At 41.5% G+C, this 21,349-nt stretch overlaps 1 protein-coding gene across 2 annotated transcripts in view; it reads right to left on the bottom strand.

Annotated features, from left to right (window-relative positions):
* The window catches only part of OAT (ornithine aminotransferase), a 28,650-nt gene extending 7,613 nt beyond the window's left edge, over positions 1-21,037 (bottom strand). The window contains exons 1-6 of one of the 2 annotated variants that reach the window (XM_050959543.1): positions 20,933-21,037; positions 14,348-14,574; positions 8,076-8,300; positions 7,865-7,960; positions 2,064-2,191; positions 269-391 (exon numbers count right to left, since the gene is read on the bottom strand). In XM_050959543.1, coding sequence (XP_050815500.1) covers positions 269-391; positions 2,064-2,191; positions 7,865-7,960; positions 8,076-8,300; positions 14,348-14,546 — 771 coding nt within the window. In that variant the 5' untranslated portion in view covers positions 14,547-14,574; positions 20,933-21,037. Of the gene's footprint in view, positions 1-268; positions 392-2,063; positions 2,192-4,854; positions 4,934-7,864; positions 7,961-8,075; positions 8,301-14,347; positions 14,575-20,932 lie in introns of those variants that run through there. The other variant, XM_050959544.1, reaches the window with a different exon arrangement.
* Positions 21,038-21,349: the final 312 nt, after the last annotated feature.

The following is a 21,349-nucleotide window of genomic DNA, read 5'->3' as shown; positions in this document are numbered from 1 at the left end:
ACTACTGAGAAACAAAAGAACTAAGTATTAACCACTGCTGCTCCAAAATACTGTAATGGCTTGTCATGAAGAATCTGAAAAATGCACTGTAGTTAGTCTCATTTATACTGGAAGAAAACAAATGGTTTAACACTACACCAAGGCCTCAACATTTAATTTGACTTAAATGAATCAATTATTTGCAAGGGCCTCACAGGCCACGATTCTGTTAATTACTCAACTTTGGCAGGATGTATTTTAAATTATTTAGCTAAAATGAATTACTTACATTGTGTTTTGTGCAGAGCTCTCGCACTCCTGATAGATAACCTTCATCAGGGACAACCACACCTGCTTCACCTTGAATTGGTTCAACCATGAAAGCTGCTACATTTGGATCCTGAAGTGCACGCTATGAAGGACATGTGGATTGGAAAGTGGAAACAAATCCATTTACTGACGTTTAATCATGGAAATAGATGAATCCCTGTAACAGAACCTAAATCTAACCCCAAATTCCTTAGATAAGCATGCTGGGTCACATTAACAAGGTATTTTAACATTTATTGGCATGAAGGACTAAAGGCTAGATTTCAATCATCATGTACCTCGAAAAATTAGTCTGTTTGCATGCATAAGAGATTAGAAGCCTTAAAAGAGGTTGGGCACACAGACAAGGAGCTTATCAAATCAGCTAAATGTATTAACTTGGTTAACCTCTTGTGAGAACTCTTGAGAGAGAAAAGCAATTGAACAATAGTAGCTCCTCACAAGAATGTAGCCATTCAAGTTCAGCTTTATCATTTCATAGCAGGGTCTGCAGACATGTCAACACACATTCAACCTTAAAAGTTTGAGGAAATTCAGAGACTAAGCATTCATAGAGGGGTTTTGCTATAGCTTTCTCAATAAACTTTCCCCCATAAAGGCAGAGACAAGGTTAGAACTGGAAAGATTTGCCAGCATTAGGAGAAGTTTTCTTAAGCAAAGACCCCAAAAACTGCTAGTATGAGATGCTGGCACCTCAGTCACCCAGAAAGAGACAGTCCGAGCCTCCCATTAATAACACAACCAATGTATGTTTATTATCAGGCAGAATAAGTATGGGTCTAAGTTACAGACCACATCTCAAAACACCTTCAGAACCTAAATGAAGTTGACTGAAACCAGATAAATACAGAGCTTCCACCATGAAGGTTGATAGTCTGATCCAATTTTGAATAATCTTATCCTCAAGGCAACTAAAAATACTGAAAAACCTTTGTTTCTGTAAGAATTAAGTGTGTAGTCTCAATAGAGTTAAGAAACAAACATCTTTATCACCTCAATCTCCACCTCCTCTCCAAATCACTGGCATCCTTGTAGGCACAGAGACTGAACTAACCTCTCACTCCTACAAGAGTTGTCTCCAGATCATGGCTAAAGTATATGAGAAAGGCAGATGGTAGAGCTTGCACTCCCACTGAGCTTTACTTATGCTATGGCTAAGCGGAAGCTTTCAGTCTCCTAGGCTACTAATCCAGCATCCTATTAGCACTAAGATGCACTTATTTATTTGGGCTAACAACATGCTTGGCCAGTAGCTTGATGGGAAATCCTCAAGAAAACCCGGAATGTTGCAGAAAGTGGTGTTGGCACTTCAGTTAGGTAAGTAAAACACCACCCCAGCATCGTTTTTGGGGTGCTACTGGAAGTGACTTACATTCAAATGTCAGGCCTAATCATTTAGCCATTGAAAAGCCGTTTGTCAGAAAAGTAGGTCAGGGTATTGGGACTAATATCAAGGTTTTAGTTATTGTATTTATTCTGCCTATCCAAATTCCTTCTGCTGTTCAAGATATACATGGTATTCTTCACTCATGTCCTGAGCACTTTACTATTGTGCAATCTACTGCAGGTAGTATAATTCTGCCTTTTGGTTCTAAAATGAAAACTGCAAAAATACAAAACAAGTACAAAAAGTTATATTTTGTAGTTATAAACATTTGTTCCAAGGATAAACCATGTTCACTTTCTTTGCATCAGTATTTACACTACAAGGAGAGATTAAGAATGATATTTTAGAGGAAGTTATTGTGAAATACCTCAAGAGCTGGAAGGTCATTGTACGGAATTACTTCAAAACCTGGCATAAATGGTCCAAACCCATCATAACTAGTTGGATCTGTAGAGCTAGAGACAGCAGACATTGTTCTACCCCAGAAGTTCCCAGCTAGAAGGAGGGGAAAAAATAGATATTGAACACTTGTAAAGGTATTCAGCTGTAGCACTTAGCAAACAGAATTATTGTATGTTTCCAGCTGTGAGATGATTAGAACCTTGTAAAGTACACCAGTCAGTATTGGTGATGGGGCAGCAACCAGAGTTCAGGCTGGTTGATTTTTAATTTTTTAATGAGTTATTTAATATCTCAGGCCCTTTGCTAATTTATGAGTTTACAAACACACTAAGACTATTTCTCTCCCCATTGCTATATGAAAGGCACCAGAAACAAAAAACAAACAAACAAAAAAACAAACCCATGCCACATCACCCACCACCACAGGAGAAAACAGATTATTCAGGAGAAAAATTATTATGCTGCAAGTCCTGGCAAGTGAACAAAACAAACTGGAAAAGGTTAAAAACTTGTTATTAATCTGAGCTGTTACACAGTAACTAGCAGATAAAAAATATTCAGAAAGAAGACCAGCTTTTAAGTGGATGGTATCCTTTAACATGGCTGCCGATAAAAGACCAGAGTTAAACTGACTAAATTGACTATAAACAGAAGTGAAATATTAGTACAGTTTCACTGCCCAAGTTAAGAGGAACAGGTGTTCAGTAACACAGGTAAAGAATTAAGATATGGGACCAAGTTATCCAGTCTTATTGTGCCAGGACAGATAAAGTAAATATTAATCCATTTTTTTTAAATCAGATTTTTGTACTATTCTTTTTAAAATAAACCTGTTTAGATCTATAGCAAGGCCCAAACTTACTAGAATCTATCCGTTTCGCATATTATATAAGAAATGCTGAATTAATGAGCCCTCAAATTTTAATGAATTAAAGGGTGCTGCTTTTTAAACTATATACAGAATTGGGGGGGGGGAATATTGTTTAAATTTTGAGGCTCACTCAAGCTTTATAAATGCCACATATTGCATTAAGTATACTAACATCATTCTTTACAAAGGAGCAAACGCTGGCATTTACATTTTTACAAATGTAAGCACTTTACATTTTCTATTGTGCAGAACAGCTTTTACCATAATTACTTGTGGTTTCAATTTAGCTAAGTAGGACAGACAGAATATTTTCCTCACTTGTGCTAGTTCATTCAAAGTTAAGAAACCAACTGGGAGCTGAAAAAGCAAGAAAGCTTGATTTCCTCTTCCAATTTTTAAATCAAAATCAGGTGGGAAAGGACGAGATCTACTAATTCTAAAAACTCAAAAGACATGGGACAAGATTTACAAAGGTAATTAGGCACTTAACTGCCTAACCTCGTAGGATTTTCAAAAAGTGCAGAAGCAGGTAAGGAATCTAACTCCCATTAATTTCAATGGGAGATAGGTACCTAACCTGTTTAGTCCAGGGTGACCAGAAACAATCTGTCAATTCACTAACTATGCATAATGCTTCTTTGGTTTAATAAAACAGTTTTAAAAAAAAAATTTTTATAAACCTATTTTTCCTATGTACCCAGCACATTTAGGTAGTTTTATTAAACGAATTAAAAAAATGCTGGCGTTATACATTAGCTGAATTCTAATTTCCGTTTGATGCAGCTTGACACAAATCCTGCATGAAAAAAAAATCACTTTGTAAATAAGAAGTGCTTCATTCACAATTTTCTAATGTAGCCCCTGCTTGTAAAAAATTAATAATCAGAATGTACATTAAAATATATAATTGCTTAAAAAAGTGTATAGATATAACATATCCTTCTGGTTAGCAAAAAGTAGTACCAAATCTACTGCAAAGACTATATCTGGTTGCAAATCAACATGTTTTCACAGTTATACCAACAAATGAGATTTAACCTTTCTTTATGAAAATAAAGAAAATATAAATGTGAAACAGGATTAAAATAGATTATTTAAATCAAGGTTTCCTCCTTGCTGACTTAAATCATGATTAAAAAAACAAAAACAAACAGTGACAAAAATTAATCCAATTAATGCCAACTTGCTGGTGCAAAGGGGCCATAAAAATCAGTGGATCTAGCCAGCTGAGGATCATGGGGGAAATCCCCAGGTGCTGTACAGCTCATAAAGCCAGCTCTAGACAGCCTTCCGTCTGGTCCCCAACATAAGAGGCATGGCCACAACCACCCCTGCACTGCAGCAATACCCAACTGCTGAAGATCCCCTGGATGTTACTATAGTGAGTCACACATATATGATCTGTAACTTTGGTTACTACAACTCACTCGTCTAGGATCAAAGCACCACACAACAAATAAGTTTGAATTGGTACAACATGCCACAGTTTGACTACTTAACATCACTCACCCTAGTACTGCTCTCAATACAAAATCCACTTAATAGTCTGCCATGGTGTTCAAAACCCTCAACAGGACTGGCCCTAGCTAGCTGGACATTGCCTCTACAATCTCTCCACAAAACATACCTCTCACAAAAAGAGGGATTATTTCTATTTTAGATAATTTGCAGGTGCTGAGATATTATGGTGATGGGAAACCATATAAGTAGAATATGTCCCTCATGATGGGAAAAGTACTTGTTAAACTGCACTATTTAAATACTGTAAGTTAAAAATATATGAAAAAAATCAATTGTTTACAACTTCCACGCAGTCTGGCATCTGTCTCTTCAGAGGACAATGTATTACTGAACTCCAGACTTTAAACAGCATTTATAAACTTACTTGCATTCACTTAGGCTACAAAAGCATAACTACTGATTAGGGCTGGGAGAACAACAGATTTTTCGGCTCACTGGCAATTCTGAAAAAATAAAAAGAAATGTTTGTTTTGGGTCAAATAAAATGTTTCCTTCAACCAAAATAAAATGTTTTGTTTAGATTTCAAATATTTTTAATGATGTTTGGGGGGAAGGGTGTTAAATAAAATTAAATGAAATTCTAAAATGGAAAGTTTACAAAATGTCAGAACAAAATGTTTTGATTTTTACTGGATTTTTTAAAGATTTTTTCAATTGAAACAATTTGATGAAATTGACATAACCTTGCAAAATGTTTGTGCCACTGAATCTGCATTTTTCACCAAAAAAAGTTGTGCAAAAACTTTCACCGATCTCTACTAATGATTCAAAGGTTTATGGTTTAAGCACTATGTGTGCCAAGTGCCAGAAGTAAGTCTTGACAGCTGCAGTAGTAGAAATCAGTTTTAAAAATGAAAGAAGATAAATATCTAACAATCACTGCCTGACATTTTAATAGTGTTTTGAAACAGTGTTTTGTGACCAAAGGGACCCAAGCTTCAGTAATTATAGCTATACAGAAATGAGATTTTTTTTAAGCTACGTATGCACTTTTCTCAATCACAAGTAACTTGTCCCTGTCCTGCTTATAGAATGCATTATGCATTAGAAGGTAACATTAGGGAATTCCAGTTCCCAGTATTAACTCAAGGTTCCTGTTATCTTCACTACATAATCAAGACTACAATGCTGCTTTATCGCAGAAGTGGCAACTCCTGCCACATCTGGTATGAAAGCCTTATATAGAAGTGGGATCATCCCAACTGCTGAGATTACTATGCTGCCATACAGAACTCTGGATTTAGCAGCCATTTCACAAGCCTCTAACTTGCTGGGAGCTACATGAAGGTGACAGGCTTTGGAGAGGGTGAGGGCAGCAAACATGGTTTGCACTTTAAGACATCAGCAGTGGTATCCAGGGGCTGTGATGTAGCCTCATAAGAGGCTGACTGCCTCCCAGTGAAAACTGCTACCAACCATGCAGCTGATTTCAGAAAACTAATTAAAAAGATGTTTAAAAAATCTCTCATTTTATTATAGACATACTGAAATGTATCTTCCATAATATGGAAAGAAAAACTGAAGACTTTCTACCTTCCAGGACCTGAGTTCATAGTTCTTTTGCCCCTGCAACAGATGACATCACATCACAAGAATCTAATAACAAAACAGGGAACTATATTCATTGTCTTGTTGATACATGCAGTATCAACTTTTGCCATGAAAACCATATCCTGAACTCTGAATGGAAGGCAAGGAAGAATTAATTTTCAACTCCTGCTTTTAAAAAATACTTCTATTAAGACAATATATGTTATCTATATTACATGAATCTTTTAAAAATTCCTGATAATCAGTTGGGATAGATTTAAGATAGTAAAGCTTAATCTATTTTACAACAACCTACAACTGACCCATGTCAGAGAATAGCTGGTCCTCTGAACGGGTCAAGAGCATAGCATACCTCTGACAGGTGACATAAGGGGGAGTAAGTATCAGAGGGGTAGCCATGTTAGTCTGTATCCATAAAAACGAGGAGTCTGATTGGGAGTGGACAACATCCACTTTGACTAAATTGGCCTTCAACACCGGTTCTCCACTTGTAAGGTAACTTCCTTCTCTTCATGTGCCAATATATATTTATGCCTGTATCTGTAATTTTCACTCCATGCATCTGAAGAAGTGGGTTTTTTACCCACAAAAGCCTACCCCCAAATAAATCTGTTAGTCTTTAAGGTGCCACCAGACTCCTAGTTGTTTTTATAAGGGGGAATGAGGCAACTCAGGTTCACTTGGGACTTATTAACTCATTGCGTAACTGGGAGGCAGTTAATTAGGAGGGAAGCACCTAGGCATGATAAAATGAAATCTACATCCACTGCAGGGAGCTAGGAGAACAGAGGCTCCTAGGAGAGGAACAGTTCCCAGAATGCAGGAAGAGAAAAATCCTATAGAGAAGGCTTCTTAGGGGGGGAAGGGGAGGTGAGAGGGGCTCACCAGCAATGAGATAATGCTCCTGGATGGAAGAGTTTCCAGAAAAGGACTATGAATGTTAGATCTCAGAGAAAGCTGGCTCCCATGAACCACTTCACCAGGCAACAGCAGAAGCCCCAGTTTAAAGAAATTATATTCTGTCTTTGAGATTCAGTTGCTGTGGGGAACTTTGACCCAAGAAGAAAGATCTTTCCCAGCTAGCACCAAGAAGCACCTGACTCCAGAAGAGGGTTCTGGGTGACAAAGGCTTTGCACGTAAGGGACCTTTGAACATAACTGGGATGAACAGACTATAGTTAATTTATCCCCTCCTCCCTCCAGCTGGAGATGCTGAGGAGGAGGCCTATTCATGTAATGTTCTGCCTTTGGGGCAGACAACAATAGTACAAGCTACAGTTACAAAACGAAATGACCTGGGGTCTGGTATATATGGTATTCTGGCAATTCCTTAAAATGTGAATACATGGGGGGGGGGGGGGAAGTGTGTCAGCCATATGAGCTCCTTGACTGGGAGTCAATGTCATCACAGGCCACAGACCCCAAAGGCAGAACATTACATGAATAGGCCTCCTCCTCAGCATCTCCAGCTGGAGGGAGGAGGGGATAAATTAACTATAGTTTTTAGTTAAGGTTTTAATTAATCCACTGAAGCTGTCCAATATACAAGCTTCAGTGGATTAATTAAAACCTTCATTTGGGAAAACTGAGGCAGAGACATAACAGCAGCACTGCACTGGGCTGCCAGGGGCATTCAGGGGTAAAGGCCGCCATTAAAACCCAATCCAGTGAAATAGAGAGATTGGGACATTAAAAATACCCTGGCGTAATCATCATACCCTAGAAGACTATAGTGTTTTAGCCTATGCTTGGGGTTCTATTATTATGGGGAATCTTCTCTTCTCCCCCGACGAACAAGCTCTTATGATGTTAATTTCACATACCTGCAAAAATAATCTTTGCTTTGTATTTTGGAATTCCCTTCACGGTATATGCCCATTTGCGAGCCAGTTTACAGGCAGTTTCTCCAGCTTCCACACCTAAAATAATAGAGCCACATATGTGCAATTTGGCCACTTGTAATTTTTGGTCCTTTACAAGAGTAACTCTCATACCTGTAAGGGGTAAAACAGAGATGGGAGGAGAGTACTTTACCTGTGTTCATTGGAAGAACTTTGCTGTAGTTGAACATTTTGGTGATAAACTCTTCATATTCACCAAGTACATCATTGTAGAATGCCCTAGAGGTAAGGGTCAGTTTCTCAGCTTGAGCTTTCAGAGATTTCACAATCTTTGGATGACAGTGACCTTGATTGACAGCACTGTAAGCACTCAAGAAATCAAAATATTTTCTGCCTTCTACATCCCACACATAAATACCTAGAAAAGTTTAGGTTAGATAAGAAAAATGAGGCCAAGGGTAAACAACAATAGTACAAGCTACAGTTACAAAACAAAATGACCTGGGGTCTGGTATATATGGTATTCTGGCAATTCCTTAAAATGTGAATACATGGGGGGGGGGGGGGGAGGGAAAAGTGTGTCAGCCATATGAGCTCCTTGACTGGGAGTCAATGTCATCACAGGCCACATAATGGGTGTCAGACTATTGCAGCACATAACCAATGCCCCAAGCAGCACTCAAGTGCAGAAGCATTTCCATAGTGGAGCTGTTGCTCCATGAAGCTAGATAGTAGAAATGAGCATTCACGTGATCCTCGTATCCCTCATTTCCCCATGTTGGAGTCCTGGAACGATAGAGAGGATTAACCTTGGAAGAGGAGTTAAATATAAGAATAGTGATAGTCTTGATAATGGGACCCTGCCATTTTTCCACTAAAAACTGGAGGCTGACAGTTTTCAAGTGACCTATCAAAATCTGTTAGGCATGGGTAAGCAAACTGACCACCACATCAACTTAGTGAAACAACAGTTAAATAAAGTGGAGAAATTATACTTTTGAACCTGTGAACCTGAGAAATCAATACAGGAAGACCTTGAAACAAGGTTAAAGAGATGTGCAACTTTAAAATAATAGTGCAGTTGATTTCACAAATGGGACCAGTATACATATGGATCTAACATGCTTCATCATATTCACTGTTAAATTCAAACTGTGTGCATTGATAAGATAACTGAAGGTAAGAAGTTGCTGCAAGTTCCGTTTCTTAAAGGTGAAGAAAAATGTCCAATGCAACATCTTCCCAGCAGTTTTTGCTCTTAAACACAACACAACCCAATTAAAAACATCCCCCTTTCAAACACAAATTGATTCTGTTGTTTCTACATACATATCTTTGGGTATGTCTACACTACCCACCGGATTGGTGGGTAGCAATCGATCTGTTGGGGATCGATTTATTGCGCATAGTGTAGACGTGATAAATCGATCCCCGATTGCTCTCCTGTTGACTGCTGAACTCCAGCAATGCGAGAGGCAGAAGCAAAGTCGACAGGGGAGGCGCGGCCATCGATACAGCGCTGCAAGGACGCAAAGTAAGTAATTTTAATTCAATCTAAGATACATCGACTTCAGCTACACTATTCTCGTAGCTGAAGTGGCATATCTTAGATCAATCCCCCCCAGTGTAGACCAGGCCGGCCTACGACACAGAACCACTTTGAACAATTTTAAGAATTATGAGAACCATAGAGAACAGCTGAGTGATTCTGTCATCATATGTGCCAAGTGACACTTGATCAACCAAGGGTATGTATAAGAGGTTATTGATTTTTTTTGTTTGTTTTAAATTACAAGTGAGCTGACAATATTCGTTCTATTTCTCTATGGTGTTTAAGTACAGTGACAATTTACTGGAGTTGGTTTCTATAGTTTCTTTATTCAGTACCATATTTTGTTTCAATATTATACACTCAAAGAACTCATGGTAAGAGAAGAGAGACTCGTGTCCATACAACAGTTATGATCTGTGATTACCCAGAGGTACTCTAAGATATTACAAATCCACCCCCACCCTAGGGTTTTCTTATGATTTTTCACTCTCAGCACTGGGACAGACTAAAGGGCTGTGATCTTCCAGCAGCTTTTCCTTAGCTGCTCGCCCTATCTTACCCAACTGGGAAATTGCTCTCTCCTCCCCTTTCTCCGCTGGGATAGGGGGGAAGGGGGGCCATTAGCATCTTCACTGACACTCAAGTCTTCAGTAGGATTCTCATCCTGTCTTAAAGAGACAGGATTAGTTTCCACAAGTGCATCAGGAACAACAAAAGTGGGACCTGGATTGTGGTATCCTCTGTCACCCCTCTCATTATCCCCAAGAGGTCAGTGGTGTGACTGCTCCCCTCCAGGAGATCAGTTACTCAGGCCTTGGCTACACTCACACTTTACAGCGCTGCAACTGGGGTGTGAAAAAACACCCCCCTGGGCGCTGCAAGATACAGCGCTGTAAAGCGTCAGTGTAATCAGGGCAGCAGCGCTGGGAGCGCGGCTCCCAGCGCTGCACGCTACACCCGTAAGGGATGTGGTTTACATGCAGCGCTGGGAGAGCTCTCTCCCAGCGCTGCTGCTCTGACTACACTCACACTTCAAAGCGCTGCCGCGGCAGCGCTCCCGCAGCGCTGCCGGGGCAGCGCTTTGAAATTCCAGATGTAGCCATACCCTCAGTTCCCTCTTAAAACCTGAGCCACTGGTTGGGTGCCTGGCTGTACAGAAGCTGACCCAGTTGTCCTGGGCAACCCCCCCCCCCACATCCATGTACTCAGCGAGGAAACATTCTTGTACCCCTACTAATTCTTTTTCAGCTTCCTCCTCTGGGCCCCCATCTAAGGCACACACCTCTGCGCTCTAGAGTGAGGTCTATCCCCTGTTCAGCTGTAAAGAGCTCACAGATAACAGCCTGAATAGTTCTTTCACTGGCAGGCACCACACACCCCTCCCTTCCTGAGTTGGGTTTGCCTCAAGCTACAGAGTCAATGGAACCCTCACCCATCACAGTGGTTTCTACGATTCCATCACCCACCTCTGGATGTCCCTCTAGGACACATCTCCCTATGCACCCTAGAGCGAGGTCTGTCCCTTGCTTATCTGCAACCTGCTGGCAGCCAGCAACCTGGACAGTTTCCTCACTGACAGGCAACACGCTTCCCTCCTCCACCTCCCTCCCCCCAGGATATGCTACCTTTAGCTACTTGGCAGGAGCTGGCCTCAACCACACCCTGTAGAGAGATTAAAGAGACATTCCCCCAGCATTTCCTGAGACTTCACCCTTTCCCTCTGGGGTTCCAGCATAAAATTTCTCCTTGACAGCCCAAGCTACATGGAAGAAATCATTCCCCCAGTAACAAAGCAATTGGGTTATCATTTACCACTGCCACAAACAATACAGCTCCCAAATCCGCAGTTTCGATGTGCACTTCAGCCAAAGGCATGAGGATTTTGTAACCTCCCACTAATAAAAACTCTGTCATCTGTCCTGGCAGTAAGTCACTTTTCTGTACAACATTTCTTCTAACCACAGAAATTTCTGCCCCTGTCTCTTCTCCACCCAAGGTATTCCTTGCCATTAATCCTGACAGGCTTTGTGCTTCATGCCCGGCTGGGCAGAGGTTACTTTTAAAAACCCCTGAGTATGCTGAGTAGCCATTGTCTGAGGTGCCTCTGTGCTCAGGGTAGCAGCATTTCCATGAATATATAGCTGCCTGTTCTTTCCCAGTACAGGACATTTATTCCTCAGGTGCTAACTGGAATGACACTGATAGCACCTTCTGGCTCCTCTGTTTTTAAGGAGATTTGGGACAAGGACTAGAGGAATGGATTTGGGGAGGTAAGTGTCCAGCCTCCGATTCACCCTCCTCCTTCCCAGGAGTAAAATGGGAACCCTGCTTCCTGGCACGTTTAAACCTCTGTCTGTGGTTTGTTTGCAATAGATGCTTGAATTTGCTCAAATGATCAGCTTGAGTAGCCAGTTCTTCCACCCTTTTCCCTTTTTTTGTCCCACAAACACTGCTTTACATCATCTTTACATATACTCAGGAGCAACAAGGTCACACATTCCTTCAAAGCTTGTAACACCTTTTTCCCCTTACCCACTTTTCCATCAAATTTTCATGTGGTTTACATATGCCACATTATTCATCCCAGCACCCCTCTTAAGGCTTCAAAATTTTACTCTGTTTCAGGTGTAATCTGAAACTGCTTCAAAACCATTTCCTTGGATTGACCATAATCTGAAGCATCTCTAATTGGCATAGCTTTACCAGAGTTTTACCCGTCAACTTTGCAACCAAAGTGGGCATCTTTTGGTCCTCAGGAATCTGGTGAAATACACACAGCCTCTCAAAGGTGAAGAAATATTCAGCAATGTCTCATCTCGCTGTATGCGGGACACAACTGTTCCCATGTGTGGATTTTTTGAGAGGTGGGACTCACTGGAGCGTGGGTGTTCTGGTTCTGCTTCTCTATCAAGTCTGGTTGGTGCTCCTCTTTCTCCTTCAGGGCTAATTTCTGGATCTCCATTTCTTTGTCAGCCTCTATCTGGTGTGCAGCTTTTAGCTTAGCCTCCTCTGCTTTCATGGCTCTTAGGTGTGCAGCTTCTTGTCCGACATTCCTGCTTCCATTTCCTTTATCTGTAATTGTTTTAATTCCAAGAGTCTTTTGCGTTCTTTTCCTCTCTTCTGCCTGCAATCTGCACAGCTCCAGCTTCTTACTAGTTTCACTTTCACTCGTTTTGCTGCTTTTCTGTCCCTATTTCCCTTGCCAAAAACAGAGAATAACGAACTGGTAACCTATTTGACTGACCTCTAGCCATTACACTTAAAAATCACCACCAGTGTATGAAGTGCAACTCTCACTCAAGAGCAACAAGCAGTGCAAACGATCCGGCCAACTACACCACTGTGATGGGTTCCCCCAGGGTGCCACCTGGAACTGGAGTACCACTGAGCCCTCTGACCCACGAGCCTGAGCTCCCCCACACACTCTGCTGCTGTGACATGCTGCAAAGCCCTCCAAGCTTGCACTTTCACCAGCATTCACACAGGTAGGGACACACCCAGCTGCAGTTACATGCAGGCTCTCTAACCACCAGCCTCCCAGCATGAGACCCCAGAGGAGTACCGTCCTGCTCTGGTCAAATGTGGCTAGCGTATGGGTTTAAAACCTGGTCTGCCTCTCCCTCAGTGTGAAGAGGACCATGCACACTTGTGGTAACCAAACTGAGATTTTCCCCAGACGTCTTAGTCAAACGCACATTGGTTTGGATTAAAACATAAAATAAGTTTATTAACTACAAAAAAAATTGATCAAGTGATAGCAGCAGATCAAAGCAGATTACCTAATAAACAAAAACGGCAAGCTGATCTTAACATACTAGATAGGTAGGATATAAATTAGCAAATTCTCAACCTGAGTGATAAACAGGATGGCAGATTCTTAAGACACAAGCTCTACTTTGCTTTGCAGCTTGGGTTTCCCAGGTTTTCATACACAGGCTAGAAATCCCTTTAGCCTGAGACCATCACTTCCCCCAGTTCAGTCTTTGTTCCTCAGGTGTTTCCAGGTGTATTGTTGTAGTTGTCGCGAAAGTGAGTACCATTATGATGTCATTTTCCCCTTTTATATCTTCTTCCCACTTTCTGGAAAGCTCTTTTGCTGTGACCTGGGTCAAATAGTCCCCACTGTGCAGTGCTACCTCTGAGAAATTTCTATTGTACGCAGTTCCTGGGGTAATCCTTGTGCTTGTGTGCATTTCCTCAATTAGCCATTAACATTGTTTGACCTTTTTACTGTTGTACCTGAAAGGCTGCTTATGGGTGTTTTCAATCTCACAACATGTTTCAGTAACACATACGTAGTCTAACTTCACATATGATAATAGCACATGAAATCCAATGAGATATTAATGTCTAGCAGATCAAGACTTTTAGAATGATACCTCACAAGGCACACTTTGTAGAAAACATATCCTAATTATATGACAGTGGACAATAAGGTGGTGCCAGGGTGTCCCATTACATATTTTTGCTAGAGAAAGGAGTAGGAAAACTGTTTAAAATTCAGGAAACAGATGTAAGGAAACAAGCTCATCTTCAGCAAAAGAAACTCCTTATGTGACAAGAATAAATTAGTCTTTCAAATAAATTACGTTCTAACTTAACTAAAGATGAGGAATTCTTCCAATGAATACTTTTAAAAAAAAGACTGAAGGATGCGATTTTTCAAAAGCATTTAAGTGAATAGAGCACAAACCTCACACAGTCAATGGGACTTTTCTCCTAAATCAGTTAAATGCTTCTGAAAATCCCACCCTAAATACCAGCTTTGCAGTGCCAAACCAATTGCCATTGCCAGCTGGTATAGATTTCATAGCAAGACTCAGTCTAGATATTGAGCAATTATAATAGAGACTGAAAAAGTTTGAAGCATCACACTTTCTTGTGCAGCATAAAGGCAAATCAAGATACAGTACCTCTTCCTTTTTCTAGAGCAACAGGTAGGGGATGATAGTTGTGTGCACCATATTTAGCTTCACGTTCAAATATGTACTCAGAGGATTGAGGTCCCTGGATGTTTTTTTTAGTTGCAACTGATGTAGAAGCACTCACTGAAGCATGAACACCACGACGCAGAACAGCAAAGGTTTGTGAGTGGGCTAGTTTGGAAAACATTCTTGACTTCAGGTATATTGTTACAGACCTGAAAAGAGAAAATTGACACTTAGAACTAAGATACTCTACTTGTGGAGGAAATCCTTGCAGGGATTCAAGTGCCTTTTCCACTAGGATTATAGAATTTATAACTCTTTTGCAATTTAACTAAGTAAATTTATACTAGATACCACGGAATGCAGTACCCACATCAAATACCTGATAAAACAAGTTTCTTGCTTTCATTTACTATATTTCAGTGGTCTATAAAAAGTTAAGAACTTAATCATAGATGTTGTCTATGCACAAAAGCTGTAACTACCCTTTCAATGTACTCTGCAGCAACCTGGACCTAAACTCTGGAGCATGGGACCCAGACTTCTGTGCCATTCCAAAGCAGCTGACTAGAAATTCTGTGGCAGCTTCAGAGAAATTACGAATTGTTTTATTTTCTTGTTCATGAAAAAGCAATAATCAGCACCATTTCAACCACGGTAGTATTTTTATTGTATTAATAAATTGAATTTAGTAAGAAAAAAAATTATATAAAAATCAATAATAATTTTTACTTCTATAATTCAGCAGCTGAGGCAAATTTGTATACTTTAAAAACATTAACACAAGATCAAAAATTAAATAAAACTATCCAGAAGTATGCAAAATTTGTGCCCAGTTCTGACCCAAAGCTTAGAGGACAGTACTATCAAGTTTGACACGGGCAAGACAGTTCTACACAAAGTTTAGCTAAGCCTGAGTTTTGGAAGTGAAATTTGTACTTCCATATAAATTGCCCTGTTCTTTCATCATGTGCAGTTTGACTGTCTGTAAATAAAGGACATAGATTTTTAAAATTACATCACATAAGAAGTGCAATGGAACCCTTTGCTTCATTCAGAGGACAAAAATCAATTGCTAAGATGAAAAGCAGACTCATGGAAGGACTTCACTACAGAAATTCTGATACAGATACTTGAATAATTAACTATTGAATAGACGCAGCTGGATATGAATGTTGGTCTTACATTCTTATAACTCCCCAGTAAACTCATGACTTCAGATATCTTGTCTCTAATTGTGCAATAGAGAAGCCCATCTAAACTTAAGTCATTTCCTAACACAAAAGTCAGAGGTAAGAGTTCCTTGGAAACCTGAAGAGATTAGAGCTTGAGGACAAAAATGAAATGGCAAAATAAGACTACTCTGAGAGCACAAGAAGCCTCTCCTAAAACAGAATTTGTTTAAAAATGCAAGCCATTCACATTCCTTTGAGAGTTTTGTGGAGTATGGAATTTTCCATCTTAATAGCATGATTATTTTTTCTGCAGATAAGATTAAATGGGTGGAAAGTGACACTGTGCCAGATAACAAAACAGAATGAACTTTCTAAAAGAACAATTAACCTTGTAATGGTTACATGTTGGAACATGAACCTTGTAATGCTAGCATCAAAGGATAATATCATGGCAGAGTTCACTTATACAACCAGTTTTACAGAAGTTTCCAGAACATTTTCTGTGTTTTCCATGCTTACAGAGTGGACAGATTCTCTGTGCTTTCAGAGGAGAACACAACCGTTGTATAATTTCAACAGGAGAGTAGTATAGTACTCCTTTTCCATTCAAATTCTGTAAAACATCTGACAAAGGGTACAGCTGAATATTCCTAAATTCACTTTGCGTAGATTTTTCCACACACCTACCAGGGAGAGAACAATTAAGAGAAAAAATAAGACGTGATGTGAGGAAAAAATAGGGTCTCACTATTTAGTTCTGAGGCACAATTACAGCTTCCTGTAAATAACAGAAATTAAATACATAGGATAATTTAAGGTATGTAGACACTATGCAAGCCAAAGAAGTTTAAGGACTTATCTACTTAAATTCTATGATGGGTGCCTCGGCAAAGTCCAATTAGTTCTTTCAGATTTCTATTTTGCAACAAAGTTTAACAGAGTCTAGTTTTTTACAGCTTTTTCTCATGAGTTGAAGAGAACCAGCACTTACACTATTGCAACTATAGGAGACCAAGATTCCTCTACTACTACAAAGTATTGCTGGATAGAATAAAAACTCAGCATTAATTTAGGTCAGTAAAACTGGTATAAGAGTCACATTTCATGTTAAAGTTACAGGTAATTATAAAATGGCCAACAATTTTTTTAAAAGTTAAACAAGGTGGGCTCCATTGTGTAACAGATTTCCATTTGAAGCTTTCAGCTTCTTCATTAGGGCAAAAGTTTTATCAGAATTAAAGTCTAAGAACAATTAAAGTTTTAAAAAAAATAATTTCTATTGTATAATAAACCTGCTGAGAAACTATTCTTCATTAGGGCACAAGTTTTATCAGAATTAAAGTTTTCTTATTACGTTGCTATTTTACATGATATTACAAATCAGAAACGGCCTGAATTTGCAGAGAGCCAATAGTTATAAAGTATGAACTGCCCCATTAATTTCACTGGGGTCTAACTCAGAAGAGTGATCCAATTAACAAGTTGCAACTCTCCTTTCAGTGTATTCTGCAGCAACCTGAACCTAAACTCTGGAGCATGGGACCCTGGTTTCTAAGCCATTCCAAAGCAGCAGACTAGAAATTCTGCAGCAGCTTCAGAGAAGTTATGGATTTTTTCTTTTTACTCCTTGTTCTTCCTCAGATCAACTAGCTCTCTTGCTACATGGCACTACCTCCAGTAAAGATGAATAAGCTTTTAAATTGTTTAGGGAAACACTCGACATGTTCATCCTCAGTAGATTTCACAGTTACCCTTTCACTGGGCAGTGGAAGAGAGGAGAGAGAAAAACAGTAAATCATAGAAGATTAGGGTTGGAAGGGACCTCAGAAGGTCATCTAGTCCAACCCGCTGCTCAAAGCAGGACCAATCCCCAGACAGATTTTTACTCCAGTTCCCTAAATGGCCCCCTCAAGGATTGAACTCACAACCCCGTCCCACCTTTGGATTTCTCAGTGAAATCAAGGATGATCTCTGGGGCAAGGACAGTGTGGGGGTTTTTGTGCTGCATAGCAGAAAAAGCACATTGTCAAAGCTAATCAAGTGACAGATATTAATAGCAATAGTGGACAAATGCGAGCAGTTCACATTTCAGAGTTTCAGGCTGTCTGTAGTCTCAAAAACAAGTGTTGGTTTATATTCTGATTCATATTCAAAAAAGTTTTCATAAAGGGCTAAAAACATAAGCTTAGATCCTGCTGCACAATTTTAAAACAAGGGATGCATTTTGCAGCAAAATCCACAGTCATGAACCCTCAAAGCCCCACTTATAAGTAAAGCTAAAGTCCTATTTTTTATTGTTCAAAGAAACTGATGCTATATGTTTAGCTCTTTAAAAAATATTTTTCTTTTTAAATAAGAGACTATCTGGCATTTCTCAAATCTAGGCATCTCACCAGCCATTGCCCCTGCTGTTAATTATTAGCTTTTTGTGTTAGCTTTTCAAAACACACATCATATAAAGAGATTTTACAAACAGAAAGGGCAAAGAGATGACTGAAATGCAGCTCAATTGCATCAGTCAAAATTACATCTGGTTTAACTACTCAAACGTGAGTGGTCCATGACAGCCAAGCCCCTCAACACACCTCCTTAGTAGCGTAGCCAGTGTTACTAAGAGCACAGCTACATTTGGAAAATTTCCAGAATGGCTATTTCAATAAGTTTCCAAGAATGCACAAGCTTTAAGTAAAGACAAGTAGGGAAATTAAGCTGTACATGCCATCTATTAGAAAACTAACTTTTGGCATTATTAAGGCACTACCAATTTCACGGTCATGAAAAACGTGTCACAGACCATGAAATCAACCCCCCCTGCGAAATTTGATTGCCCCCTCTGCCACTCCAGCCGGAGTTTGGGGCAGTTTGGGCTCAGGGCTTCCACAATCCCTCCCCTGTCCACCTCCACACATACACAAAAGTTAGGGCTCAGAGCAGTCCGAGCTTGAGGTTGCCTGGGCTCAAGGCTTCAGCTGTGTGGCTACAGCCCAGGCTCGGGGTGATCCAGTAGAGACTTCTTCCAGGGCTAGGCAACCCATTTTTCCTGGGGGGCCCCAAATTGGTCAGGGGTCCCTACCTTAATCTGTCCCTGGTGTGGACTAGCAGCTAGGAGCCCCTGGCTGGGGTGCTCCCAGCAGCACTGGGGAGATCCTACATACCTCCACCTCCGGGAACCTCCTCTAACTGCAGGAAGCTGAGAGGGTGCTGCCTTAAGAGCCCAACTCTAAAGCCAGCACAGAAGTGAGGGTGGCAATCTTGGGACCCACCTACAACTACTTTGCAACACCTCCCCAACCCATTTTGGATCAGGACTCCCATGGTTACAAACCCTGAAATTACAGAGGAAAACAGCTGAAATCATGAAATTGACCAATTTTAAAACCCTCTGGCCATGAAACTGACCAGAATGGACTGTGAATTTAGTAGGGCCCTAGGCATTATGAGTTAGAGACAACCAGTTTGGGTTCCCTCTTTTACTTTTCTTTAAAGAAGAAAAATGTTAATCAGCAACACAAATGGATTTGAAAGCTGTGGGTTTTTTTAAAGAATTCTTCTTAGAAACCCAGACAATGGGAAGGCAGCAACCCAACTACTACATGTACCCTGCCCTGGCATGAGTATCCTAAACCAGAAGAAAACAAGAACTTGGTAAGAGCTCTGGAAGGTAGAAAAACAGAGTTATGCTGAGGCCACATTAAATATAGTTATTGGGCAAAAGACTTTGATGAAGTGGATGGGGAGGAGTTCCTAGATGTGGATGGAAGATGGACTGCAGAAAACTTTTAAAGAACTTCACCCAGTTACAAAGCATGTTCGTGAGGGAGTTCTCTTGCAGTCCTCAGATACGAACTGAGCTACTGTTCATTGCCCCTTACTAAAGCATCAAAAAATCATCCCAAGTTGTAAGTCTATGTCTTTACATGAGAGTTAACATAATGCAGAGAAATCAATTAAATCTTTTCAGTCTATAAAGACTCAGACTGACTGGCTGGCTACAAGGCCCAAGCTTTCAGGAGGAACAGCTACGGCTGGTTATGTATTATTTAAACCTTTTCCAAACAAGATTAACTTCAAAAAAAAATTACATCACATCTGAATAAGGTTCAGGAATATATACCTTAAAGAGACCTAATAAGTAGACAATTTGTGAGAAGGCAAATGTCCCATCCCTCTCCTCTCTGCCAAGAGCTATCAAAGACAAGACAAAACGAGGACATTGCGGATGTAAACAGCAGGGGAGGCTAATATTACACAGTCAAGGGAGGTGACTGATTGGAAGACCCTGTGTCATGTCTCCTTGGGATGGAGTACGTGGGTTGTGGTGTCTCTCTTAATGACATTTTAACTCTCCCCTTCATTCAGTTTCCACCAGTCCAAAATGTCAAATACGTGGCCCATTTGATGTATTTATGACTATGAAGAATATAGGCTTTCATTTTGGAAATCAAGTTTCTAGCCCTCACTGTTAAGAGGGAAGTCTTCCAAATGTAACAGATGCAGTGGTCTCCCTCTGAGTCAGCAGACAGCATGAGACAATGAATGTCTCAGAAAGGCAAAGTTTCCCTCCCCCTATTAATCTCACTGGGATATTAATGCTCAAACGCAGGAATGATGCTTCATTATCAATATCAACTACTGAATTGCTGATCATTTTAGACTAGGGAAGAAGGGGAGCGTGAAGCTCAGGGAACAGTGTGAACTAGGACCTGCTGCTGGGAACAATATGCAGAGGAAGAACTTGGCAAAACAGGGAAGCAAGAGAGAAGGGAGGAGGGAGGAAGAAAGGGAACAAAAAGGCAGAAGGGGCCCTGCCGTAAAGATTTCAGAGCACTAAGTGTCTGAGGAATCTGCATCCCACTGGCTTTCAGTGAGACCTGCTCCCAAGTGCCAGAATCGCTTCTGGAAACGAGACTGGGGCTCTTGAGTAGGTTTGACCCATGGCCCTCGGTGGGGGACAGATTCCCGGGAAGAGCTGACAAGCCCTGACCCAACACGGGCTATCACCTCGCCCGCCTTGGCTAGCTCGTGGGACCAGGGCGGCCACAGCAGCACAAACGGCCACCAACTACCACAGCGGTACCCGGCCAAGCCCAGATTCGCCCCTGCATCTCCGTGGGATGCGCCTAGCCCCGGAGGAGCCGGATGTGCGTGCAGCACGCACCGCCCGCAGCCCTGGCCCGGCACAGCCGGTGCCAGCGCCCGGCCCCAGCTGCCCCTGCCGGGCCTGGGGCTCGCTCCAGCCGGGACAGAGCCAGGCCCCCAGGCAGAGGATCCGCGGCGGGACTGGGGGCTGCTGTGAGGCCGCCAGTGTCACCCTCCGCCGAGTCCCCGTGGGCTCTGGGACACGTCGCTGCGCCAGGCCCCCTCCCCCGGCGGGAGCCCCCAGCCCCGCACTCACCCCCAGGACCGGCACGATGCTGTGTCTCCGCCCGCAGCCCGAGAGAAAGAGGCGGAGGTTTCGCACACGGCAACTGTCACCGCTCTAGCACCCAGCCACGTCACACCGCCGCTAGGGGCTAGCTCCGCCAGCGACACGCCCATTGGCTACCTCTGCCACGCGTCGCCAATCACTGCCCGTCCAAACCGCCCTCCCGCCCATGCCCACTGCCCATTGGCTACCGGCGCTCCACCCACCTTTCGAGGTTCCCGCCCATTTCCTGCTCTGCGTCTCCTCTGCGTCGTAACTGTTCCGAATTCTGCTCCGGCTGATCTCGGTACTTCTCAACTGTCCGCCCCCCCCGCCCCCGGCTCCTCTTCCATCTCCCCGGGCCTTACTCCCGCCCCAGCTCCCTGCTTCTCGCCGGGCCTTACTCCC

Source organism: Gopherus flavomarginatus, chromosome 6 (assembly GCF_025201925.1).
Source record: "Gopherus flavomarginatus isolate rGopFla2 chromosome 6, rGopFla2.mat.asm, whole genome shotgun sequence".
Taxonomy (NCBI): domain Eukaryota; kingdom Metazoa; phylum Chordata; order Testudines; family Testudinidae; genus Gopherus; species Gopherus flavomarginatus.
This window is presented reverse-complemented; position numbering and strand designations above follow the sequence as displayed.